Genomic DNA, 27,392 nt, shown 5'->3' with positions numbered 1-27,392 from the left:
GACCTGATAAAAATGGCTCTCAAATACTAAGTGTGTGAGAAGAATAAAAAGACTGAGCTCTCCCAATAGTCAAGAAAGGCACGGTGACAGAGCTGATAGGTTAGTCTTTGGAATCTGCCAAACACATGGAGAAGGAGGTGGTATAAGTTTTTAATCTTCTACAGGGAGAGATCAACAAAGAGGGGCAGGCAAGCAGGGTGGGAAATGGCAAGTAACTTTGTTACCTAAACAACCACCTTGGAGATACCTAGAATCACAACGTTAAAACTTGAACCTGGACGGCTTATCGACCAACAGAATTCAGAATGGTCCCCATTAATATTCCACTGGATCAGGCAACTGCCCCCAGATGATATCAAATCATAGCTAGGATCTTGACAGATTTCGGTTACACAAGTGGATCCCCAAAACTGACATCACTGACATTTCCTTAACCTTGTGATCAAACATACTCTCAGTTTACATAGTGAATCTGGGACCCCATTTATCACAGTATGATGGGCCTTTCAGTATGTATATAGACCATGTACATTCATGAATGTTCAGTATGTACATATTCAAGTGTATAAATAAAATATGAATCTATTTAAGTAATGAAATACATTGTGGAAGAAAGCTTCTATCATAGACAGAATCCAGTAAACTTGCATTACCACAGGTTTACTTCAAACACCTGCCCCCAAGACAGCAATAGAATAATGATAGAATATGTCTTGTATTATCTAATGTCTTACATGATAGTGCTGGAATGAAGTAGAACACACACTCACCATTCTTGTAAATCACTGCATCTTCTTCTTTAATCAATACCTTTTTGAAAGATATATTCACAGTATCTCCCTTGTCCACAGTCATAGTTAAGGTAGCTGGTAGGAAGGAAGCTTTTGAGAGAGAGAAAAATACCAAAAATGAGGACACACATTCTCCCCAGGAGCAACTGAACTTAGAGCTTCAAAACATGAGAGTTGGCACCTGCTAGGAGTCAGACAGTTTTCAAGACATGAAAAACACAGGGCCTGTACTGTGGCATAGAAGGTTTAGCATCCACCTGGGGTGCTGGCATCCCATGTGGGCATTGGGTTGAGTCCCAACTGCTCCACTTCTCATCCAGTTCCATGCTAATGCCTGGGAAAGCAGTAGAAGATGGCCCAAGTGCTTGGGTCCCTGCACCCAAGCAGTAGATCTAGAAGAAGCTCCTGGCTTTGGATTGGCCCAGCTCTGGCAGTTGTGGCAATTTGGAGTATGAACCATCTGATGGAACACCTCTCTGTCTCTCCCTCTCTAATTCTGACTTTCAAGTAAATAAATAAAACTTTAAAAAGACATGAAAAACATGGTAGTTAATGAATTTTACTTTATTTGAGATTATGTACCTTTAAAAAAATCTGATGAAAGGCTTGGCCATTTCTTTTGGAAAACTTCAAATATAGGCATATGTAATACACATAGTTTTTCCATGCAACTGGTGAGGGGAGGACTTTGTGTTTATTTGTATCTACTATCACATTAACTATGTGATATTAACTATATTATCTGTGAATCTCCTATCCTTCTCTAATCCCTACCATGGTTCCTCAAAGTAAAGAGGAATATGAGCGGAATATGAGTGGAAAGAATATTTGCCAAATTGCTTTTATTTTGATCCTTTTGTGTTGTTGTTCCAAATAATTCTAACTGCTTTAGAGTGTCCTGAGAATTTGTCAAGTGGAATGGGCACAGTGCTGGATTTATTGCTAATGGCATAAATATTAGAATACTAAAGAATCAAGACAAGGATAGAATCCAACATCTTACCTCCTACTTTTATCTTTTTTATTGAAAGCTTTTATTCACTAAATATAAATTTAAGTACAACTTTTAGATTATAGTGTTTCTTCCCCCCATACCTGCCTTCCCACCCCAAAACCATCCCACCTCCTACTCCCTCTCCCATCCCATTCTTCATTAAGATTAAATTTTAATTATATTTATATACAAAAGATCAACTCTACACTAAGTAAAGATTTCAACAGTTTGCACCCACACAGACACATAAAGTATAAAGTACTGTTTGAAGACTAGTTTTACTAGTTAATTCTCATAGTACAACTCATTAAGGACAGAGGTCCTACATGGGGAGCAAGTGCAGAGTGACTCCTGTGTTGACTTAACAATTGACACTTATGCATGATGTCAGTGATCACCCGAGGCTCTTGTCATAAGCTGCCAAGGCTATGGAAGCCTTTTGGGTTCGCTGACTTCGATCTTATGCAGACAGAGTCATAGTCAAAGTGGAAGTTCTCTCCTCCCTTCAGAGAAAGGTACCTCCTTCTTTGATGGCCCCTTCTTTCCACTGGGATCTCATTCACAGAGATCTTTCATGTAGGTCATTTTTTCCCTAAATTATGTACAGATGAACTGACATGTACATGGAATTGCAAATAGGGGCAGTATTCTATATCTGGCTTATAAAATCACAATTTTATAAATCACAATTGATTAAAAACCTCTACTCTGCGTCAGGTTAGGAACACAATATTGCCCGAGTCCCTTAGCTTACTGAACAAGATGAATTAAGTCTTTTAACACCTTTCCACCCACAATAGTTTCATCTTCAATTTTAACTATACTCTGTAAAAGCCACACTGTGGAATATGGAGAGACTAACTTTATCCTATTTTTTTATGATTTCATAAGCCATTGTTAAAAAGAGACAGTACATATAACTTTCCTTAGCATGGAGGGTAGGAGAGAAGGAAAATAAACTGAAGGCATAAAATGAGAAAAAGAAAGGCCTGAAGAAAATTATCAGGAAGAAAAATGTTAAAAGTCATGTCAAACACGTGAAGACAGAAGATCTATAGTGAATTCAGATCAGAAAATCTCAGATTTTAGAATTTTACTTTTGTACTCTTTTCATAAACTACACATGAAACAGTCACAATAAGATTGAGAATAAAGGGATAGAAAAATATGTTCTGAATAATAACTAAAGAACTGGTATGACATTTATGTCGGTCTTCTAACGCAGGTGTTCAGTGCAGCAGTAAGTCACCTCTTGGGACACCCACATTTCACGTCAGAGTGCCTGGATTGGATCCCAGCTGCTTTATTTCTGATGCAGCTTCCTGGGAGACAGCAGGCAATGGGCCAACTGCTTGGGTCGCTGCCAACCATGTGGGAGACCCAGATTGCATTCCAGGCTTTTGGCTTCAGCCTGACCCAGTCCTGGCTGACGCAGGTACTTGGAAAGTGAACCAGTGGATGGGAGATGTCTCTTCATCTGCCTCTCTTTCCAATAAAATGAAAAAAATGTTAAGGTGTTTTTCTAAAGCCCCCCAAAATGTTTAGGGATAAAGATGGCCTTCACATGATGACAAAGAGGGGAACTATTCACCATTTTCTAAAATCTTGTTGGAAGATGTTATTCACACATTCTGATACAGAAGATATAGTAATCCTGAATTTGTATATGCACTTAACAAAGTTTCAAAACACAAAGCAAAACCTGACAGAATTAAAGTAACTGACATAGCTATAAGCTTAGCAGAAACTTTCAGAAATCGATTAATCACACAGATTGAATATTACCAAGGAAAAACATAAGATTTTAATAGCAATTAAAGATTTTTATTTTTTGACAGGCAGAGTGGACAATGAGAGAGAGAGACAGAGAAAGGTCTTCCTTTGCCGTTGGTTCACCCTCCAATGGCTGCCGTGGCCAGCGCGCTGCGGCCAGCACATCGCGCTGATCCGAAGGCAGGAGCCAGGTACTTCTCCTGGTCTCCCATGGGGTGCAGGGCCCAAGTACTTGGGCCATCCTCCACTGCACTCCCGGGCCACAGCAGAGAGCTGGCCTGGAAGAGGGGCAACCGGGACAGAATCCGGCGCCCCGACCGGGACTAGAACCTGGTGTGCCGGTTCCGCAAGGGGGAGGATTAGCCTAGTGAGCCGTGGCGCTGGCAGCAATTAAAGATTTGTTGACTATTCATCAAACTTGTCCCCAGTTATCTGAATGTATCAGTATCGGACCCTCTGTACCTCATGGTGTGAGCTCCTATAGAGTTCCAGCCCAGGGCCACGCGTGGAGAATCAGACTCCCGTGGATGACCTGGTGGTGAAACAGCTGCTCGCTCTGCCTCCATTCTCTCATCTGTGGTTTTCTGAAGGGTGGCTTAATGGAGATGGATCAAGTACCGTGCACACCATTGGCAAAAAATAGTGGCCCAGTGGGGGAAGAAGACGCCTCACAACCATCCTCAGAAGGGCTGAGGCTCTTGGTTTGTCTGCTGGTTTTCCTCAGCTCTCACCGTGCCCGCTGACTCCTGCACAGTGCCCTGTCAGGACTCCCCTGCGGGACCACATATGCGAATGCCTTTGGTGCAGATATTGACCTGGGATCAACCCAGAGGGGCCATGCTGCAGATCAAAGGCCAGGGTGAGCACTGGAGTCAGACAGTCCTGGGCCTGAAGCCACCTTCTGTCCCTTACTGGGCGTTTCTAGGAGCTACTTCACCTCTGCCAACCTGCTTCCTCATCTGTAATTCAAAAATGATGCTACCCACCTTAAAAGTTGTTAGGAATATTACATTACATAAGTCAGGCCCTGAGGTGCTTAGAAGTCAACAATCTTCAGAAATACAAACAACCAGCAACATTGCTGTGCTGACATTTGGAATACGGAATACGGACGTAAGTGGTAACCTTCTCAACAGCACTAAAATGAACCAGCCTTGGAGAACAGGCAGGCAGAAGAGATGGGAGGGGGTTTTACAGGGCTCCTTCTCACTCCTAAGGTGCTCCATTGAGCCATCCCTAATGTGCGGCTCTTGGTCTCCTTAACATGCTCCAAGGCCCCTAGGAGAACTTTCTCTGCCTGGTCCTCGCTCTTGTTTCTTTCCATGCAGTTTGTTTATACTTTGTGCCCCTTTCTGTGAGGATTGTTTAGTTGGCTGTGGGACCTCTCACACAGCATTGTATTCTGAAAAGGAACTGAGATCTCCCAGTAGGCTCAGCTCCAGGATAGCTTTTCCCCTCTGCTCTGTGGCTCTATTATTTCAGACTTGACGCCTTTTAAGCTCCCTGTTTTCTTAGGGGCACCATCACACCAGAGATTCACTGCTGTCTAAACTATTACCTCCTGCATTCCTATCTCCAGACTGATTGTTCTCTGCTGAGTACTGATGAAGGAGGTCCAGACTTCATGTTCCTCCAAATCACACAGGAGCCTGGGCTTGTATTCAGTAGACATAAAAACGTCTATGATTTCACAGGATTGTAAAAAACCATGAGCACCTTTTAATAGTGCCCACTATACCACAAATCACACACATTCCAGTTTCATAACATTCCTGTGGGATAAGCTAAAATTGTCCTAATTTTACAAGTGAGGACTGAAGGTATAGGAAGACTAAGTGGCCTGTTCAAAGATCTCAAAGCAAGGACAAGGGAAAGCTATGATTTGAACTGGTGAGCTTGGTTCCAAAGGCTGTCCTCAATTATGTAATGTCAGCATTCAAAGAGGTTTGAGTCTAAATACCTCACTTTATTAACGATATTGCTGAGGTCTAGGCTGCAAGATGACTTGCACAAAACCATAGACAAATAATGGACACAACTTAACACAATTCACTGATTTCTTAATGGCTAGAGAATAAAGTGGATAGTAGTAAGTTCACTAAAGATACTTCTCAGATGACAAACAACTGAGCTAAAGACTGTGTCCTTTGAACATCAGATAAGTACTGAGGGTAATAAAAAGGGTAATAATATCACTTTATGTAATTACTTTACGTAACATTAAAAACAGCCCTGTAAGACAGTACATCACAGTTTTCTCTTATAAGAGATGGAGTTGAGGACACTTAAGTCACTTACTCATGGCCTCCTAACACTGAATGTGTGAAAGTTGAAAACACAAGTTCAATACTTCCATACTCATTCCACAACACCAGGTCTCCTAGTTCATTCTCCAGGCCTGCATCCTTAGCATTCACTTTCAGCCATTCTGAAATACATCCAGCTTCTCAAACAGACTTCATGACCTCTTATGTCCAAGTCATGAGTTTCCTTCTTCCTTTTCTATCCTTTTGCCCTATCCCTCACTAGTCCTGCTCACTCCTCAATCTCCATTTGGATGTCTCCTGGAGCCTCACACAACCCTTGGAATCCAGCCACCCTCCAAATACTCTGCACTTCCCCAGCATCGCCTTCCTCAAGGTGTGTTGCCTCTACTGAACCAAGTATACCAAGAAGGGAGGGTCATCTCTACTTGGAAAGGCAACCCAGGCCTCCTCTGGGATCAGGCCTGAGCTTAGCTCCCCAGGCCCAACACTAACTGGCTAAGTAAGTGCACCTACTACCATAGACATGAATCTTATCTGTTAATGGGGACTTAATAGTCCCAGCTAGATATGCATTTGATAAAGAATTATATGATAGCGATATATATGTATAATTGTTAAAGGAATGTCAGGTAATTAATAACTATTCAGGAAATGTTAACATCATTGCATCCCCTATTTGTATTTGGCATAAATAGAAACAAGAATAATTGGAAAGAATAAATGAGTAAATCTTATAGCAAGATTCCTTATTTTCTCTGTGTTTATTTACGTGTTTATTTGGGTTATTTAGATATATACAGCTTCTCTCCAGCTATTTCACAAATTGTATCTGGAAAGTTCAATGTTATTAATGCAAAGCTATTTATCAAATGAACATAGAAAAAAAATCCTATGAATGTTTCTTCTGATGAGTTATTCCAAAATAGATCTTTGAACCTGAAAATGTTTCAAATTGTATGTATAACTCCTTGCCTTAAAATGAAATCACCAATAAAGACTGAACAAACTGCTCTTGGTCATTTTGGATGATACCATTAACAACAACAATAAAAAAAACATTTTGGCTATTTGGGATGTATGAGCCAATTTAAGCTGTGTTTTGGCACATCTCAAATGGATTTTCCACTTCCTCCCCAGATGCACAAGTCAGCAGCAAGCAGGAATATATTGACATTTATCCTATCTGCTATGTCCCTGGGCAGAGTTCCCATGTTTATTAAACTAATAGTGACACAAAGAGTTTCGGGGTTCTCCTGGTTCACCACAGTGGACGTCACTTTCCTCCACTACATTCCCCCATTGGACAGTCAACAATTGAAACAAAGTCAGTTCACCAAGCAGAGATACTATTATTGCTAAAATACAAGAGAGGGGCAGGTGTCTGGCACAGCACTTAAAAGACGCTACTTGACACACCTGCAACCCATATCAGAGTGCTTGGGTTAATCTTAGCTCTGCTTCTGATTCCAGCTTCCTGCTAATGCACAGCCTGGGATGAGGCAGGTGATGGCTCAAGTACATGGGTCCCTATCACCCACATGGGAGACCTAGATCGAGATCTCAGCTCCTGGCTTCAACCTGGCCCAGCCCACACTATTGCAGGCATCTGGTAAGTGAATCATCAGATGAAAACCCATTCTTTCTCCCTCTTTCTGCTTTCCTAATAAAAGTAAAAACAAAACAAAAAACAAGAAACACCCTTAAAAGTTCTACAATTAAAGACAATTAATAGTCCCACTAAGTTATCACTCCAAGCACTATAACAGTTATTGGACAATCACCATGAGCCAGATAATACTGTTAAACTTTGATCCTTGAGTGTACGTGGTAAAATCTCCATTTTTTTTTCCAATGAACAAAAGCTATTATTTCAATTAAGTAACTTGCCCCATCCACATCATTCACTCGCAGAGGTAGTCTCACACCCATGTTTGTCTGATTGCATTCCTATCCATATCTCTACTCTGTGGCCTGGGTATTTTTTGGGTTTCAAGTGGAATCACTGTGCGTTATAAAACAGGAACTCAGAATCAGACAGAGTTGCTAGCATTAAGTGAGAATGATACAGCAAGAACAGTGCAGTGGTTATAAATACAGGCTCTGAAGTCAGATTGACAACGAATCCCATTCCCATCATTATCCTACAGCTATTACGCACTTTATTTTGCAGTATCTCACTTTACACAGGCTTTTAGGAGCACATCTATTATGTAGATTAATACACTCATTGGAACTAGCTTCTTGGTATTATTATATCCAATTCACAGATGATGAAAAATGACACCAATAGAAGTTAAACACCTTGCCCAAGGCCACACAAGTATGAGTGGTGGAGGAGAAATTAAAACTCAGGTGGGTGTGAATCTGAAAGTTGTCTCTCCCACTGAAGCTCACTATGCAAGTTTGCCTTTGTCTTACTTAATTACATTCAAGTTATCCATGCATTACATTTAACTCCCATTGTCCTGGCTCTACATTTATTTATACCTTGAAAAGGATAATCTCAGGGCAGACCGCAAAAGGGGATGGGGGGGGACCTCACATTTCATTCCCATGAAACCATTAAGGCACAAGTCTCAAATCATCTCCACTTGGCATGTAGAAACATCAGCAGAATGACACCAGTCTTTATGCAAGTCAGATCCACAATGCCATGTGAAAAATAATAGAGCTGACTTTCAGCCATGATAGCTTTGGCACACCTCACATCCCTTTGTTCAACCTCTCTTCCCTCACCGGAGAGCTGCATTCCTGGGAATTTCTGTTGTGCACTTTTCCCATTTGCCCTGATGTCATTTAAAGGTGAAGGTTATAGTTTTGCTAAGAAAACCCTTTCCTTCATTTGTAATGAATAGTGATTTTATCACCTTAAAATGAGTTAGCTGCCTTCAAATATTTTAATTACTACCACTAGCAAAAATTCAATGCAATATTTTCAGGTGGGCTCCAGCCAGAAGCTGATTCTAAATCTTTGCTCTTCAAGATATGGTCCATGGTCAAGCAAATTCTCAATACCTGGGACCACATCTGAAATGCCAACATCTTAGGACTCTCCCTCACAACCTACTGAATCAGAGTCTGCATTGTAACAAGAACCATACATGCTCGATAAGCACATTCGACTTGGAGAAGCATCGATCTAACAACACTGCAAATTCTCAGATGAAAAATTACCAGTAAAACATGGGCCGAGGGGAACTGGCATTGTGGCACAGTAGGGTTAAGCCACTGCCTCAGACACTGGCATCTCATATCAGAATGCTGGTCCAAATCCTGACTGCTCTGCTTCCAATCCAATTCCCTGCTAATGTGCCTAGGAAAGCAGAAGAGGGCACAAGTATTTGGGACCCTGCCACCCATATGGGAGACCCAGATGCAGCGCCTGTCTTCAGCCTGTCCCAGCCCTAGCTGTTGCAGCCATTTAGGGAGTGAACCAGTGGATGTAAGATCTTTCTGCTTTTCAAATAAATAAATCTTTTTTTTTTTTTTTAAAGACATGGGCAGAAGCATTTAATGATAAAGGATCTGCTCTATAATTAAAATTTAAATATTCTCTAAAGAGCTCACAATTTTCAATATTGCATAGGATGACAAATCCTCAGTCCTCAGCCTCTGTGTTTATGATGATCTTAATTTGGGAAGGAGTCCTCCAGTGTAGGTGATAACAGCCCAGAGGAAATGGCTGATAGGTGAGGGCCAGACCATTCCAGGTCAGCTCGTTGGAATCCAGTTCCTTCCTGCCAGCAGATAGCATACGTACCACTGGAAGCCTACCTCACTGCTCAGTCCTGAGAGCATCAGAACACAAGCACTCAATAATATTTAACACCATCTCCTACAAGTGCCATCAGATTATTGGACTAGACTTGGGATTTAGCTTAGGACCCACTACTATTTTGGGAAAACCACTCCATCACATCACACTTCGTGGTGAGAGGCAGCAAGAAGTAACAACCATCCTTTAGAAGCAACCCTCAAGATCCTCCTGTAAACCTTTGTTGTTTCATGAGCTGGGACTAGGGTACTCGAGTGCTAGAATTAAATCATCATCCCAAGCATGGTAGCCTGTAAAGAGAACCCCAATTCTCCATCCCTCCATGTACTTATACTCTTTGCTATTTAAGTTTGTAATGCCTGCCCAATCTGTCTCCAGGCCCTGCTATTTGACTGACTACTTTGGCAATAAAATGAGGCAGAAGTGATAGTGTACCATTCTGAAGCTAGGTTTCCAGAAGCCACACGTGTTCCAGTTTTTCTCTTGTAGCTCTGCCATTTACGTGAGCACATACCTTGGTTGGCCTGCTATAGGGTAATATCATGGAACTCAGCAAAAAAATGCCCTCATCGAGGCCAGTCTAATAAGCCCACAGCCAGACAAAAATCAATTAGGTAAGAAAGTGTAGCCAAGGTCGGCAGGCGCGTGGCTCACTCGGTTAATCCTCCGCCTGTGGCGCCAGCATCCCATATGGGTGCCGGGTTCTAGTCCCGGTTGCTCCTCTTCCAGTCCAGCTCTCTGCTGTGGCCCGGGAAGGCAGTGGAGGATGGCCCGAGTGCTTGGGCCCTGCACCCACGTGGGAGACCAGGAGGAAGCGCCTGACTCCTGGCTTCAGATCGGTGTAGCTCCATCCGTAGCAGCCATTTGTGGGGTGAACCAACGGAATCGAAGACCTTTCTCTGTTTCTCTCCCTCACTGTCTAACTATATATCAAAAAAAAAAAAAAGTGTAGCCAAGGTCAACAGAGTCACCTCATCAGCCCAGCTGACTTTGACTCATAAACTATAAGTACTCTTTGTCATATGCCTTTGTAGTTATGTGTTATGTGGCTTTGGGGTAGCACCAAACAATCGCTAGACTAAGTAACCAAGTAAATTGAGCTCTTGATAGATGTTTCCTTTTTAAAATGTCCTTTATACCATAATTTTCCCCTGAGAAACTTAACTTCTGTTATGAATACTTTGAGGCAAGCAAAACAAAGTATTAAGTGAAAAATCAATGAGAAAGCTCAAAATAACCAATAGTCTGGCAACAGATGATTGTTTTCATTGCTAGAATTTCCATATTATATATAGGAGATGATCCTATCTCCATAAGTACCAGGAAGGCTTTATTAAAACATATTTCTTTTCATCTCTTTAATTAGATACAATGCCTAGTGAAGTGATTTTAGGTGATGGTTTTGGAATGGAAGATCTTTTACCTCTGATGTTCTGTGTACCAGAGACAATGCTAACAGACAAAATCATTCAGCCAGAAGTTATCAAAACAACTGGTATGTGTGTGTGTGTGTGTGTGTGTGTGTCCCTCACTGGGCTGCACCTTCCCATATATTACAGGCACATTACCTTGTTGCCTCATCTTCATGGTTCGTATCCTTATTGCCTCTCCTCGAACTCGCCCTTCACAGAAATAAGCACCATTGATCTTACTGGCCTTTTCTCTCTTCCAAACGACTTTCTTAGCCCATTCCCTGGTCACATCTTGAGTAACTTCCAGTGGATCCTGATGTTGGTTCATCAAGGCTTCAAAGTCTCTTCCTATAGTGATGGGCTCATGGGGGTGCCATCCAGAAGCAATGCAGGTGAGGGATGTTTCAGTATCAGATACAAGAGGCAGGGAATTGATCAAGATCAGGTCCATGGCGCCTTCCACTGCTCCTGAAAGGAAGAGGAAAGACAATGCATGACAAATGTTTGTAACTTGCCCCACAGGGTAAACAGATGCTTACAAAACCTTGTCTAGAAATAGTTCTGAGCGGTGTTTCTAAAATGCCATTCCAGTCATGTGCCTATCTTCCACTGGACAAGACTCAAGACCCTTTACCAAGGTATCAAGTCCCTTCATCTTCTAGACCCTGTGAACTTTACCTGCCCCATCATATACCCAAGCTACAAGGGACTGTTCTTATTCCCCCAAACAAGCTTATATATATATATATATGGGTAGAGATATATAGATCTCCACACATTATGAATCTCTACCGAACAGTGTATGAAACATAGTTGAGTATTCAGTAAATGTTGAGATAAACGAATGATAATGGCACTTTTATTTACTATTCATTATAATTGTCATTATCTGTTATTAATTAATTGATGCCAATGTGGTACTACCACAGTATTCTAAAGAAATGTATCAATTATATAAGTTTATGCTAAATTTATAGACTCATTTTCAAATAATTGCCCAATTATCTGTTAAATTCCTCAAAACAAGAGAGGGACAGTGGGTTTGGTATTATGGCACAGTGGGTTAAGCCACCACTTGTGATGTCAGCATTCCACATTGGAGTGCCAGTTCGAGTCTTAGATGCCCTGCTTCCAATCCAGCTTCGTGTCAATGCATCTAGGAATACAGTGGAAGACAGCCCAAGTACTAGGGCCCCAGCCACACATGTGCTAGGCCAGGATGAATACTTTTAACTTTTATTTAGTAAATATAAATTTCCAAGGTACAGTTTATGGATTACAATGGCTTCCCCCCCATAACTTCTCTCCCATCTGTACCCCTCCCATTTCCTGCTCCCTCTCCCATTCCATTCACATCAAGATTCATTTTCAATTATCTTCATATACAGAAGATCTATTCAGTATATATTAAGTAAAGATTTCATCAGTTTGCACCCACACAGAAACACAAAGTGTAACAATACTGTTTCAGTACTAGTTATAGCATTACTTCACATTGGAAAACACATGAAGGACAGATCCCACATGAGGAGTAAGTACACAGTGACTCCTGTTGTTGACTTAACAATTTGATACTCTTGTTTATGGCGTCAGTAATCTCCCTAGGCTCTAGTCATGAGTTGCCAGGGCTATGGAAGCCTTTTGGGTTCGCTGACTTTGATCTTATTCTGACAGGGTCATAAAGTGGAAGTTCCCTCCTCCCTTCAGAGAAAGGTACCTCCTTCTTTGATGACCCGTTCGTTCCACTGGGATCTCACTTGCAGAGATCTTTCATTTAGCTGCCCCCCCCTTTTTTTTGCCAGAGTGTCTTGGCTTTCCATGCCTAAAATATTCTCATGGGCTTTTCAGCCAGATCTGACTGCCTTAAGGGCTGATTCTGAGGCCAGAGTGCTATTTAGGACATCTGCCATTCTATGAGTCTGCTGTGTATCCCGCTTCCCATGCTGGATCGTTCTCTCCCTTTTTGATTCTATCAGTTAGTATTAGCAGACACTAGTCTTATTTTTGTGATTCCTTTGACTCTTAGACCTATCAGTGTGATCAATTGTGAACTGAAATTGATCACTTGGACTAGTGACATGGCATTGGTACATGCCACCTTGATGGGATTGTATTGGAATCCCCTGGCACATTTCTAACTCCACCATCTGGGGCAAGTCTGCTTGAGCATGTCCCAAATTGTACATCTCCTCCCTCTCTTATTCCAACTCTTATATTTAACAGGGATCACTTTTCAATTAAAATTTAAACACCTAAGAATAATAGTGTGTTAATTACAGAGTTCAACCAATAGTACTAGAACAAAAAAAATACTAAAATGGATAAAGTATTACATTGTACATCAACAGTCAGGACAAGGGCTGATCAAGTCACTGTTTCTCATAGTGTCCATTTCACTTCAACAGGTTTCCCCTTTGGTGTGCAGTTAGTTGTTGCGGATCAGGGAGAACATATGATATTTGTCCCTTTGGGACTGGCTGAATTCACTCAGCATAATGTTTTCCAGATTCCTCCATCTTGTTGCAAATGACCAGATTTCATTGTTTTTGACTGCTGTATAGTATTCTATAGAGTACATGTCCCATAATTTCTTTATCCAGTCTACTGTTGATGGGCATTTGGGTTGGCTCCAGGTCTTAGCTATTGTGAATTGAGCTGCAATAAACATTAATGTGCAGTCAGCTTTTTTTGTTTGCCAATTTAATTTCCTTTGGGTAAATTCCAAGGAGTGGGATGACTGGGTTGTGTCGCTCCCCCTCTTCGTGGGGGAATGACACAAGACCCTGCGCTGTTCTTTCGTCTGCTCGGCCCTCCCCGGGTTTGCTGCTGGTTCTTCCCGGGTTGGCTGCCGTCCCTTCCACCTCCGTGGAAGGGCGGTTCCCCCTGGCCACTTTCCCCACTTCCGCGGGGGAGCGGCACACCGCCGGCCGGCTCTCTCGGGGGCTGCACAGGTGTTCCCCTTAGATGTTCCTGGTGCATGCCGTCTCTCTCCTCCTTTATAGTCCTCCTCCGCCAATCCCAACTCGGCTGCCCACACGCCGAGTACGCTGCTCTCCAATCAGGAGCAAGTCCTACAGTTAATTGGTTGAACTGGAGGCAGCTGTGCGGAAGCTGTTTACTTCTCTCCCAGCGCCATATTGTGGGAGAGCAGATGCATAGAATAAGTCCTAATTCGAGTAACTTAGTCTAGTCCGGATTGCTCCCCACAGATCCCCCTTTCTTTTTATTTTTTAGCGTTGATACGCGCCTGTCTTCGGTGTCCCGCGGCACACACTCTGCTCTACTTGCTAGAGTTGCCACAGGCTCTTACAAGTCCTATCAGGCAAACCGAATCCGGGTCCTCTCTTCGCCATGTTGTGAGGAGGTTTTTAGGCGCTGATGCGTGCCTGTGTTCGGTGCCCTGCAGCGCATACTCTGCTCTGCTAGAACTGCCTGCAGGTGTTTACAAAACCTATCAGGCAAACCGAATCCAAGCCTTCTCATTGCCGTATTGTGGGGGAGACTTATTAGTGTTGGTTTGTGCCTATCTTCGGTGACCTGCAGCTCATACTCTGGTTGAGCTGCTTGCTGGCGCTTACCGCCTTAATTAGGCAGACCGAATCCAAGCCTCCTAATGGTTGTATTGTGGGGAAGCCTTACTGATGTTAATTCGTGCCTGTCTTCGGTGACCTGCGGCGCATAAGCTGCTAGCCGCCCAGGTGCTCATCGCCTCACTAATCGGGCAGACCGAATCCAAGCTTTCTTATTGCCATGTTGAGGGGAGGCCTTTCTATTTCTCTATCTCCGGGCATTCCTATTTCTCCCATTCCACTTCTATCTTCCAGCATTCCTATTTCTCTCACTTTACTTCTAAAACTTCTGTTTCTCTTATCCCTGCGGCTTCCCGCTCTCATTCTTATCCCCGCGGCTTCCCGGCTGCGCCCGCCCCGAGGCTGCTTCTCGGCAGCTTTCCGGCTGAGCCGCTTCAGCCCGCGCCTCTCTCATCTGCGCAGCTTCCCGGCTTTGCGCGGCTTGGCTTCGCGCGCTCCGCGGTCTCCACGCCCTTCGCGTCTGCACCACGGCCTACGCCAGCCCCGTTCCCTATCTATTCACGCCCCGTGCTCTCTCTGCACGCGGCGGCTTCCGCGAGTAACACAGCGTAGCTTACGTGTCCGCCACTAGCATTCAATCTAAGTTCCCCGGGCTAGCCTGGCGAATTCAACCCAGCGTACGTCTCCGCCCCACGGTTTGGCTTCCCGTCCTTTGCTCCCCGGGCTAATCAGACGGATCCCAACCAGGCTCATGTTTCAGCTTCTGGTTTCAACTTTTCGCCCCCTATTCCCGGGCTAACTTGAGAATCCCAAAGTGGCTTTCGTGTCCGCCTTGGCCTGCCCCCCGCGGCTTCAATTTCCCTAACACTTTTCTCTACCCGGTATGTTTCCCTAAGTTTTCTTCCAACAATATTCCTCCCTCATTTCTCCTGGCCTCTCCCCACAGTCCGCGTCCGAGCCTGTTTGTTCTAGCTTTCACTTTCGCTTTCGACCTTAGAGATTTCTCCCAGCTTCCCCCCGTAGTCCGTATCCGAGTCTATGCCTAGGCTTTCAATAGCTTCTTCCGGCACCCTTTTCGTCCGGCTTTTCCCTAGGCTGTTTGCCAGTCTCTCTCTCCGGTATTTTCCCAGCTCTTCCCGTTTCTTCCCGTTTCTTCCCTCCTAAGTTTTCTATCCGTCCCAGGTTTCCCATCCGAACTAGGTTTCCTATCCGAGTCACGGCACCATTATGTCGCTCCCCCTCTTCATGGAGGAACGACACAGGACCCTGCCTAGGCTTCATATCCGAGTCACGGCACCATTATGTCGCTCCCCGTCTTCGTGGGGGAACGACACTAAACCCTGCCCAGGCTTCATATCCGAGTCACGGCACCATTATGTCGCTCCCCCTCTTCGTGGGGGAACGACACAAGACCCTGCGCTGTTCTTTCGTCTGCTCGGCCCTCCCCGGGTTTGCTGCTGGTTCTTCCCGGGTTGGCTGCCGTCCCTTCCACCTCCGTGGAAGGGCGGTTCCCCCTGGCCACTTTCCCCACTTCCGCGGGGGAGCGGCACACCGCCGGCCGGCTCTCTCGGGGGCTGCACAGGTGTTCCCCTTAGATGTTCCCCTTAGATGTTCCTGGTGCATGCCGTCTCTCTCCTCCTTTATAGTCCTCCTCCGCCAATCCCAACTCGGCTGCCCACACGCCGAGTACGCTGCTCTCCAATCAGGAGCAAGTCCTACAGTTAATTGGTTGAACTGGAGGCAGCTGTGCGGAAGCTGTTTACTTCTCTCCCAGCGCCATATTGTGGGAGAGCAGATGCATAGAATAAGTCCTAATTCGAGTAACTTAGTCTAGTCCGGATTGCTCCCCACAGGGTTGTATGGTAGGGTTATAGTCAGGTTTCTGAGGAATCTCCAGACTGACTTCCATAGTGGGCTTAACCAGTTTGCATTCCCACCAACATTGGGTTAGTGTCCCTTTCCCCCCACATCCTCGCCAGCATCTATTGTTGGTAGATTTCTGAATGTGAGCCATTCTAACAGGGGTGAGGAGAAACCTCATTGTGGTTTTGATTTGCATTTCCCTGATAGCTAGTGATCTTGAACATTTTTTCATGTGTCTGTTGGCCATTTGGATTTCCTCTTTTGAAAAATGTCTATTGAGGTCCTTGGCGCACAGGATGAATACTTAGAGGCAAGCAAAGTATGACTGACTCCTGGCTTCAGTCTATGCCAGACCTAGCTATTGCGGCCATATGGAAGATCCTTCTCCCCTTTCTGCAATCTTATTCTCCCCCTCCCTATGCCCCTTCTCTCTCATGCTCTGCCTTTCAAAATAGGTCGAAAATAAATTAAGAAAGGGACACTGACCAAGTGAATTCTCTATTTCCCTATCAGCCTCATTTACTCCATCTTTTAAATGAGGCTAATGAGACCTATCTTTCAGGATTCCTGTGAAGATTAAATAAAATATAAAACTTGTCAAGTATCATGCCTTACACATTGAATACTTGATGACCATTATTTTGTTTATCTCATTTCCTGAAAACACCTAGTCCCAAACTTCATCCCCTCCCGAAACATAAGAATGGAATCCTGCTTTACTTCTAACATTTAGTCCATAAAGGATGAAGCATATTTAAAGAAAATACTTTCCTTTCACTTTATCCCACCCCCCTTTTCCGTTTCTAAAGTTTCTAACATGAGAAAATGGAACCTATGCCTACTCCATCCCCTCTTTAAAAGCAGAAATATCAGAGATGGAAAATGTTCTCCAGCCCCAGTGATGGTTGACTCCTAAGTCTAACTAAAATGATTAGGAACCTGGCAAATACAAGCCTACTGGGTGATAAGAATTCTCTGTGTGGATGTAAAATGATTCAAGTAAACTACATATTATTTCATTTAATGCCATTCGATTTTCCCAGAAACCCTGTGAGTTATGCATCATTATCTCAACCTTAAATACAAAGAAATAGAGGTTCAAGAGTGAGCAGCTTGTTGCATCTTTCACAGGTACTGCAGGCAGAGCTGGGATGCTATCACTTATTGGTCTTTTAGTCCTTGGATACACCTTGCTCTTTCTTGCCTCAAAGTCTTTGTGCTATTCCCCCTCCCTGGAACGTTGTTCTCTACTCTGTATGGCTCACTTCTGCTCATCCTTTGGGTCTCAGCATAAATGTCCCTTGTTCATAGAGGCATCTCTGCCTGCTATATCTATAATTCCCATATATTCTATCCCATTTTTCTCTAATTGTTTCTGGTTCACTGTATTTCATAAAGATTTTTTATGAAAGGAACCAAAGAATATGATTTTGTTATCTTTACTTTTTCTGGATGGTAAGTACCATGAGGATAAAGGTCAAAGGAACTGGTTTATATAGAAATATCCTGCTAATCCTCAACATATTAAGCATTTATTGGATGGGCAAACTTATTCCATATTTGCCAGATGGAAGACTACCCACCTACTTGGCTCCTGATTCTAGAATAATGAGAATATGAAAGTGCTCCCCTAACTCTAGGATCTGACTCCTACCCTATATTTAATTGAATGTTTCCATAATTACTGAGCTTACAAGGGAACAGACGAATGTTACAGTTTTTACAAGGTGCCATAGAAAGGTGGTCAATGGTTGCTGGCCATTTGGGGTCAACTAGTATTCATTTACCAGACATTATTTTGAGCATTTACTTAGGCCAAGCATTGTGCCTGGTATGAATTCCTCATACAATTTGTTTTTGATAATAATTACCAATGTGTGTTGAATGCAGAGTGCTTTAAGGACAATCATTCTATGAATTACATCTTTATCTAATAAACTAGGGAGAAGAATTTCAAAGCCAAGTCAGTGTAAGCATGAGTTACAGTTGCATTTTGTCACAATGTTCATGGGATTGAAGAAGAGAATCTTCCCAGAATGGGTTTCTAAGCCTGACAGTGAGACATCTATCTTACATCTAGCCTCATCAGTCATTTCTGAGATCTTGGGAGAGGGCACAGATGTTAGGAATATAAAAATATTTCAAGAGAATATTGTAGCTCCCCGTCTTCATGGAGGAACGACACAGGACCCTGCGCTGTTCTTTCGTCTGCTCGGCCCTCCCCGGGTTTGCTGCTGGTTCTTCCCGGGTTGGCTACTGTCCCTTCCACCTCCGTGGAAGGGCGGTTCCCCCTGCCACATTCCCCACTTCCGCGGGGGAGCGGCACACCGCCGGCCGGCTCTCTCGGGGGCTGCACAGGTGTTCCCTCAGATGGATGTTCCCCTTAGATGTTCCTGGTGCATGCCGTCTCTCTCCTCCTTTATAGTCCTCTTTCGCCAATCCCAACTCGGCTGCCCACACGCCGAGTACGCTGCTCTCCTCCAATCAGGAGCAGGATCAGCTCCTGGAGGTCATCACTCAAGTTGGCAAGAGGCAGCTGCGTAGAAGCTGTTTTCTCCTCTCCCAGCGCCATATTGTGGGAGAGCAGATGCATAGAATAAGTCTTAATTCCAGTAACTTAGTCCAGTCCGAGTTGCTCCCCACAAATATGAACTAGGAAATCTAGCAGTGGACTTAAAACGTCCAAAAACAACACCAGCATCCACCTCCACCTCTCAGATCCAGCCCTGCATCTGAGTGAACCCCACCTCCCTCTTGCACTCACTAAATCTGGGTATTTTCTAGAAAAGGTTACCAAGAGGAAGGAAGCACTGTAATTCTTTCAGCTCCAGTTTAATCCAGTCCCAGTTCCAGGGCCAACTGAGTGACTCTCTGAGCTCATCGCACTGGCTCTGGCTGTGGTTTATTTAATGATTTTAGGAAACAGAAAATGCCATCAACTTGAAAAGACAACCACACTCCATCTGTAAGTTGTTTCTAGGTATGGATCTAGTTTTCCTCTTGTTCCTCTCAGCTATCTCCTACCTTCAGTGATGGAAGGGTAATATGCTCCCTAGGTATCTGCACTTTCTGCCCTTACTCAGCCTGGAAGTTACGGGAAGCCCTCTGCCACCTGGGAGCTCTCTGTCCTTCGGAACACCATTTACATGTGAGCTTTGGGTAAGAGGGAAACTAACTACCAGTTTCCTGAAATGGATCTTAAAAAAATCACTGCTTAGTTTTCTTACAATAAAAATCTAGATTTGAATTTGCTCATATATCCCAAATGATCTTGCATAGGGGTGGGGAACCTTTTTTCTGCCAAGAGCCATTTGGATATTTATAACATCATTTGTGGGCCATACAAGATCATCAATATAAAAATTAGCCTGCTATAGATTTATTGAATTTTGAGTCCCACCTGAGGTTACCTTGGCAGGGACAGACCGAATGATTTCATGGGCCTAATATGGCCCATTGGCCAGATGTTCCCCACCCAGGGTGACACACAAAACTAGGACCATGGATGACTTATTAGGGAGAACTGAGTAGAAAAGGGACAATTATAGGAGGAAGATTCCCCTCCATCCATGTATATATACTGATTTTTGAACATCTTGAATATTACCTATATGTAAAAATTAAATGTAAAAAAGTAACATTGTCCTTGCCATTGAAAGGAGCACTTGGAAGGGAATCACAAGCTGAAGAAATGTATGTGGTTCTCACGTCTCTTATTTGTTCCTGTACTCACTTCAAGTTTGTCCCTTGGAATGCATCCAGATGATGCATTCTTTTTCTCTTCTTGGCAACAATATGGAATGTGGTATCATTCCACTATGCTGAAAATATCAATAAGTTAAAATAAAATTTAATAAAAGTGGGGAGAAGGGAGACAAATTTAACTTCGAAAAGAATAAAGAGGCCCTACCGCATGGATCCAGCTGTGACCTGTGACTTCTTCAGAGTTCTGAGGTGACACCACGAAAGGCATAACTGCAACTGCACGGCTGATGCCACCCAAAGAATCCATCAGGGATTTTTTAGGAGAATTGTCAAGGCACAGATCCCATGCTGGGCTCGCACCATTATCAGTCCCCATGCCTAACACCTTTTCTTACATTATAGCACTAAGTAATGTTGGGGACTGGTATTGCGTTTTTCACCATAATCATAGCTATAGGGGCTCTGATCAAATTCATTAAGTAGTTTAATTTATATTTCTATTACCAAAGCTAAGAGTTTGCCATAATTAAGATGCAGATTAAATTTCACATGCCTTACATGTTTGCTGAATTAACCTTATCCTGCCTCAGCAAAGATCTTTTAAGCATTTTCAATGTTTGCATAAAGTTTATTCATATTTGTAAGTAAATATTGCCACTGTGGCATTGGCATCTGCCAAGTTGACAATAATTGATGAATGGGGCTGGCGCTGTGGAGTAGTACATTAAGCTTCCACCTGTGGCGATGGCATTCCATATGGACACCAGTTCGAATCCCAGCTGCTCCACTTCTGATCCAGCTCTCTGCTAATGCCTGGGAAAGCAGTGCTGAAGGTGGCCCAAGTACTTAAGCCCCTGAACCCATGTGGCAAACCTGGAAGAAGCTCTTGGCCTTAGATTGGCACATCTCTGGCCATTGCGGCCATTTGGGGAGTGAACCAACAGATGGAAGATCTATCCCTCTCTGACTGTAACTCTGCCTTTCAAATAAATAAATCTTTAAAAAATTGATAATCACAATTGAAGCATAACACTGTTCTAAAAATATACTGCTACTCAAACTTTCCAAGTATTGTACTCAACAGCACCTAACCACAGTGACATTTTCTTACTAAATCTCAATCTTGTTTAACTACTGCTTTTGTATTTAGATTTTCCTTACTCAATATTTCTTTGAATAATGAGCCATCAATTAATACATGGAACTATTTTCTTTAGAAATAATCAGAAATTTTTGTGGACCTGAATCAACACTCATACAATGAAACTAAATTGAGTTAGAAATTAGAGATACAGCTGTATTTTTTCAAACTGTTTTACAATCATTACTTCCCATTTTCTGAAAAGATATTCTAGAAGTTTCTATGAGTGGGAGAGGTAAAAATCAACAGAATGAATTGTAGACACACACACACACACACACACACACACGTCTATGGCTCCCCAACCAGAGCTGTTAGACTTTAAAAAAAAAAAAAAAAGGGCTCCGTGTTTCATTTGGATAAAAGTATGAATTTTCTTAGTTATAAAAACTCAGCCAGCGCCGCGGCTCACTAGGCTAATCCTCCGCCTGCAGCACCCGCACCCTGGGTTCTAGTCCTGGTCAGGGCGCTGGATTCTGTCCCGGTTGCTTCTCTTCCAGGCCAGCTCTCTGCTGTGGCCTGGGAGGGCAGTGGAGGACGGCCCAGGTCCCTGGGTCCTGCACCTGCATGGGAGACCAGGAAGAAGCACCTGGCTCCTGGCCTCGGATCGGCACAGCACACCGGCCGCAACGCGCCGGCCATAGTGGCCACTTTGGGGGGTGAACCAACGGAAAAAGGAAGACCTTTCTCTGTCTCTCTCCCTCACTGTCTAATTCTGCCTGTCAAAAAACAAAATAAAATAAATTTAAAAAATAAAAAAAACTCAAAGCATGTCAATTTAATTTTTTTTCTAAGATGTAGAAAATGAAGGTTCAAGCCAGAATATCAATGAAAATATACTCCAGTGCAGCATAAGAGGATTGCGCCAACTAGCCAGAGCAGCTGCATGTAGTCAAGTCCTGATTAACACAGCTCCCCAATCTTCGAAAGGTTGGCAAGCCAGGAGGAAAGAGCAGGTTCAATTATTGCATAGTAAGTCTATTCCCTTGTGATTCTTATTACAGCAAGACTGTAATGTTGGGTGGAGTGTTTCACTATGGGTTTGGAATATGTATTACATCTTCAGAACAACTATACAGTTTCTTGGAAATTCAGAATTAGATACTTCTAAAATTTCTCAGTTCATGGTCATCTCACCTCTGTGACAGAAGTCGATATCTTCAAGTTCTAAATAACTGAAATGATAGCATTACCTTGGCCAAAAACATTGCAGAAATTAGAGGATCAGCAGTGAACCAAAGAGACCTTGATCAAAAAGTATTTCTGGAATCAAGGTCCTGGCAATGAGTCAAAGAAGCAAATACCACCCTAAAACTATCCAGGATAATTTGTGGAATTGTTTGGACTTTATTCTTTTAATGTTGTCTAGGAAAGGGAAAAAAATCGAGGCCAGCACTGTGGTATAGTAGGTTAAGCCTCTGCCTGTGGCGCCAGCATCCTATAAGGGTGCCAGTTCAAGTCGTGGCTGCTCCACTTCCAATTCAGCTCCCTGCCAATGAGCCTGGGAAAGCAACAGAAGATGGCCCAAGTGCTTGGGCCCTTGCACTCACATGAGAGAACCAGTAAAAGCTCCTGGCTCTGCCTCTGGACCAGCCCAGCTCTGGGAGATGCAGCCATTTGGGGAGTGAACCAGTGGATGGAAGATCTAGCTTTTCCTCTCTCCAATTGTTAAATAAAGCTTTTTTTTTTTTTTTTTTTTGACAGGCAGAGTGGACAGTGAGAGAGAGAGATGGAGAAAGGTCTTCCTTTGCCGTTGGTTCACCCTCCAATGGCTGCCGCGGCCGGCGCACCATGCTGATCCGATGGCAGGAGCCAGGTACTTATCCTGATCTCCCATGGGGTGCAGGGCCCAAGGACTTGGGCCATCCTCCTCTGCACTCCCTGGCCACAGCAGAGAGCTGGCCTGGAAGAGGGGCAACCGGGACAGAATCCGGCGCCCCAACCGGGACTAGAACCCTGTGTGCAGCGCCGCAAGGCGGAGGATTAGCCTAGTGAGCCGCGGCGCCAGCATAAATAAAGCTTTAAAAAAGGAAAAAATCTCTTCTATTCAAAAACCACTCTTATTAAGCCATTCATATATCCATTTATTCATTTACTTGGCACATTTATATAATACTTTCCATGTACTAGGTATTATTCTCAGCTCTGGAAATACAGTGATGAATAAAACAGATAAGATCTAAACTCTCACATAGCTTATAAAGTAAATGTGAAAGACAGACCTGGAAAATTAATCATCTAGTTAAAAAACATAGCATTGGTACCATAATAGGCACAATGGGAGAGAATTACAAGATGCTATGGGATAGCATAATGCCGACATTAATCAGACTTAACTGGACTGTGAGAAGAGTTTGTGGATATTTGAGCTCAAGGAGAGTCAATTATCCAGGCAAAACAAGAGATAAAAAAACTTATTCAGAAAGAAAAATCTTCCTTAATAGGATAACTACTGATCAAGTTTTTAAAGAATGAGTGTTTAATAGGACTCACTTCTAAATTGTTCTTTCTTAAATTGACCTGAAGTTGGTATTAACTTATTTTCTGTTAAGTGATTGATTTGAAAGGCAGGGCAACAAATGAGGTAGAGGGAGAGAGGGAGAACATCCACTGGTTCATTCCACAAATGCCTGTCAAAGCCAGGTGTGGTTCAGGCTGAAACCCAGAGCCAGGAACTCCATCCTGGTCCCCCACATGGGTGGCAGGGAGCCAGGTACTTGGGCCATTATCTGCTGCCTTCCCAGGTGCATTAGCAGGAAACTGAGTGAGAAGTGGAATAGCTGGGATTCAAACCTGCACTCTGCTTTAGGATGCTGGTATCACAAGCAGTGGTGTAATCCACTGTGCCACAATAGTTGTCTTGGAATTAATAGTTTTTGTTGGAGCTCAAGGACAATTGATACCATTTCTGTGTGTCAACCCAATGTTAGTGTGTTTTCAGTGTCTTTTCTGCCTTCCTCTCTCCTCTGAAGGAATGAGGCTCCCAGGCATGCTTCCAACATTTTAATCTTTGTTTTCTATTATCCTTTTATACAGTAAGTCTCAGAGCAGGAACTTCATCCTCCAGGTTCTTTCCAAGATATTGTGCAATTAATGAGAAGATACCAAGATGTATGAGACTGGAAATAAAGGATGTTTGCAATGTTAATATCGTATAGCTGGGAGTTGAGAGTCAGACAAGGGCATCCTGAATGTGGCTGGACTATGTTTCTCTAAAAGCAAACTACTTTACCCACAAGTTGTGCCAAGCCAATTTCCCAAAGGGCATGCCCGCTTCCTGTCTCTGCTTCCCAGCCAAACAGGGCCCTTGTCTGTCTGCTGGAGGGAATGGCATCCTCTCCCTAATTCAAACGCCAGGAATTTCCCATCCAGACCAAATAACACATGTTTTCATTAGAATTAGTATCAGTCAACCGACAGGAAACTATTTCCAGAGACAGGCAGAGTGTCCAGTTAGTGAGACTTTTCTGGACATCTTAGCAAGTACGTGCGAATTCACAGGCAAACTCCATTCTGTGAAGTGGAAGAAATGCGGCTCCACAAAATCAAGGACTGGTTGAACTGGAAGGGACTTTAGAGACTGCCTAAGGCAAGCTTCACACTTTATGAAGGACACCTGAGGCTCACAGAAAAGAGACTGATAGATGGTCACACCAAGGGTAGTGGAAAAGCCAGAACCCAGGGTCCTTTCTGTCAGCCCAGGGTAGTAGTGTCATCAGTCAACTCCTTAGTGAGAGGGAATTTGCAGCACTCAGACATTTGGCAGTTTGGCATCTGGAGAATCCTGGGACTTCGTAGAAACTAGAGTGAAAGAAGACAGACACTGAGAAACAACAGCTGAGAAGTTGGGAAGAGCACAGGAGAGGGGTTGGGACTACCCAGAGATGAGTTTTGCCCCCTCATGGATACCCTCAAGCCTCATAGACTTTTCCTATCCACTTCAACCTGGGAGAGGGTACTATGGTTTGAACCTGGCCTTCAAAGTTCCTGATTTGGAAACTTAATCCCCAAAGCAATAGTGTTGGGAGGTGGGAACTAGCTAAGAGGCGATTAGGTCCTTAGTGTTTTGCTCTCATACATGAATTAATTATCACAGGAGAAGTTTGGTTATTATTAAAAGTGAGCTTGATCCCCTCTTGCTTTTACTCTTGTCCCACTTGCCAGTCTGCTTCTGCCATGAGATGATGCATTATGGAAGCTCCTGACAGATACTGGCACCATGGTCCTTAGACTTCTCATTAGCAAGAACCCTGAATAGAATAACTATCTTTTCTTTACAAATTACTCAGTCTCTGGTATTCTTTCATAGCAACAGAAAATAGACTAAGACAGGAATCTTCTAAGACTGGACCATGTGCATCCAGCACCATGAAGCATATCTGGTATGGAAGGAATCCATCTCTAGAGTCAGGCCACCTCCTCTTTCCAAGGCTCTTTAGTTTCAATCACTTGCTGTGTTCTCCTCTACCCTATACAACCAAAACAGTGCATTTCCACACCAACAACCAAACACCACTATTCTCCAAGACAGCATCAGATAAAACTCTTAACTTCTCAGCACCCTTTGCTCTGGTTCCCAGTGGAGAAGGAAATTTGGTTGACTCACTTGTACCAAAAATTATATATAAAAAGAAATATCCAAGAATTGCTCAAAGAAACAACCTGCTGAGAAGCACTGGAGGAGCAAATCAACAAGTCTACAATGGAACAAGTTCAAAGTTACAATATTTATTAGCAGGAGACTGTCAAAGGGAGAAGACTAGCCTTCCCAGCAGGACAAACATCATACCATGCAGGGAAAGATGCAAACGTTTTTGTGTGCTATGTAATAAGCACTATACTGCGTGCTTTACAAACATTAACCACCTGAATTCACAAGATTGCAAGAAAACATTTACATTTTATAAGTTAATCAAAAACCTCAGAGATGTCTAGTATATTACTACATAAGGTCCAAAGTCACACAAGTAGGAAGATGTGGTTTGAACTCATGTCTCAGTGATATTAAATTCCATTCCTGCCCATTACAGTTCATTCTCAACACAATGAGAGAAGTCTATTTTGCCTATATTGGATCTCTAAACAATTAGTATAATGCTTGGTACATAACAGATATGCAACACATACTGATGACTGAACTGGCCTTTGTGAATGAATTCCATCAATAAATATTTACTTAAAAAGTACTATGGATTGGTCTCTGTACCACTTTCTGTGGGTGCAAAAAATAGACAATACTTTATTTAAAAAACCTGTACTCTGATCAAAGGTATGAATATACTCAAAGCCACAGAGGAAAACAGTGAAAAATTTGAATACAGAACAAAAATTTATATACAGCAAAAGATTATCAACATTGCATAAATAAAGTTAAATGACTAGGTATAGAAAATACTGTTGCATGTAAAAACAGAGTTAATATGTAGTCTACAAGGAAACCGACAAGTTAATGCCAATTCACAGAAGACAATACACAAAGAGCCATTTTCAGTAGACTGGGGAGAAAATGTCTACCATATTTTGCATCCTTTCATTGACATGTGGCATCAATGTCACTGCCCCTTAAATCTAGGCTTAGCCACAGAATTCCCCTATCAATGGAGAACTGGAGGATGTGACAGAAGGAGAGGCTTGGAAAGTACTTGCCCACTGGGCCTGCACTCTCCTGTTGCTCTATCGTTGCCCAAGACTACCATAAGGAGAAACTCAGAACAAGAGACCAGACTGAGTAGATGTGAGCCATTGAGCTGAGGTTCACTAGACCCTCTGCCAGACATGTGAATGACCCATCCTATATCATCTAGTCCCAGCCAAGCCACCAGATGATCACAGGAATTAACCAAACCAGAAGTAGGCATTTGCCCTGATGTTTATGACACTACCTAGGATACTGACTCCAATATCAGAGTGCCACTGCCTGAGCCTTGGCTCTGCTCCCAATTCCAGCTTTGTGCTAATGTGCACCCTTAGAGGCAGTAGGTGATGGCTTGAGTAGTTGGGTTGCTGCTACCTACATGGGAGACCTGGATCGAGTTCCTGGCTTCCAGCTTTGGTCCTGGCCCAGCCCTGGCCATTCTGGGCACTTGAGGAATGAGCCAGCAAATGGGAGATTACTCTCCCTCCCTCTTTTCTTCCCTCCCT

At 43.3% G+C, this 27,392-nt stretch overlaps 1 protein-coding gene across 2 annotated transcripts in view; it reads right to left on the bottom strand.

Annotated features, from left to right (window-relative positions):
* TEK (TEK receptor tyrosine kinase) overlaps window positions 1-27,392 on the bottom strand; it is a 129,443-nt gene that overhangs the window by 55,405 nt on the left and 46,646 nt on the right. For both annotated transcript variants that reach the window (XM_051844874.3, XM_051844873.3), the window contains exons 2-3: window positions 11,169-11,480; window positions 771-881 (exon numbers count right to left, since the gene is read on the bottom strand). In XM_051844874.3, coding sequence (XP_051700834.3) covers window positions 771-881; window positions 11,169-11,480 — 423 coding nt within the window. The remainder of the gene's footprint in view (window positions 1-770; window positions 882-11,168; window positions 11,481-27,392) is intronic.

The sequence above is a fragment of the Oryctolagus cuniculus genome, chromosome 1, assembly GCF_051225735.1.
Source record: "Oryctolagus cuniculus isolate XC-2025 breed Fujian yellow rabbit chromosome 1, ASM5122573v1, whole genome shotgun sequence".
Taxonomy (NCBI): Eukaryota; Metazoa; Chordata; class Mammalia; order Lagomorpha; family Leporidae; genus Oryctolagus; species Oryctolagus cuniculus.
This window is presented reverse-complemented; position numbering and strand designations above follow the sequence as displayed.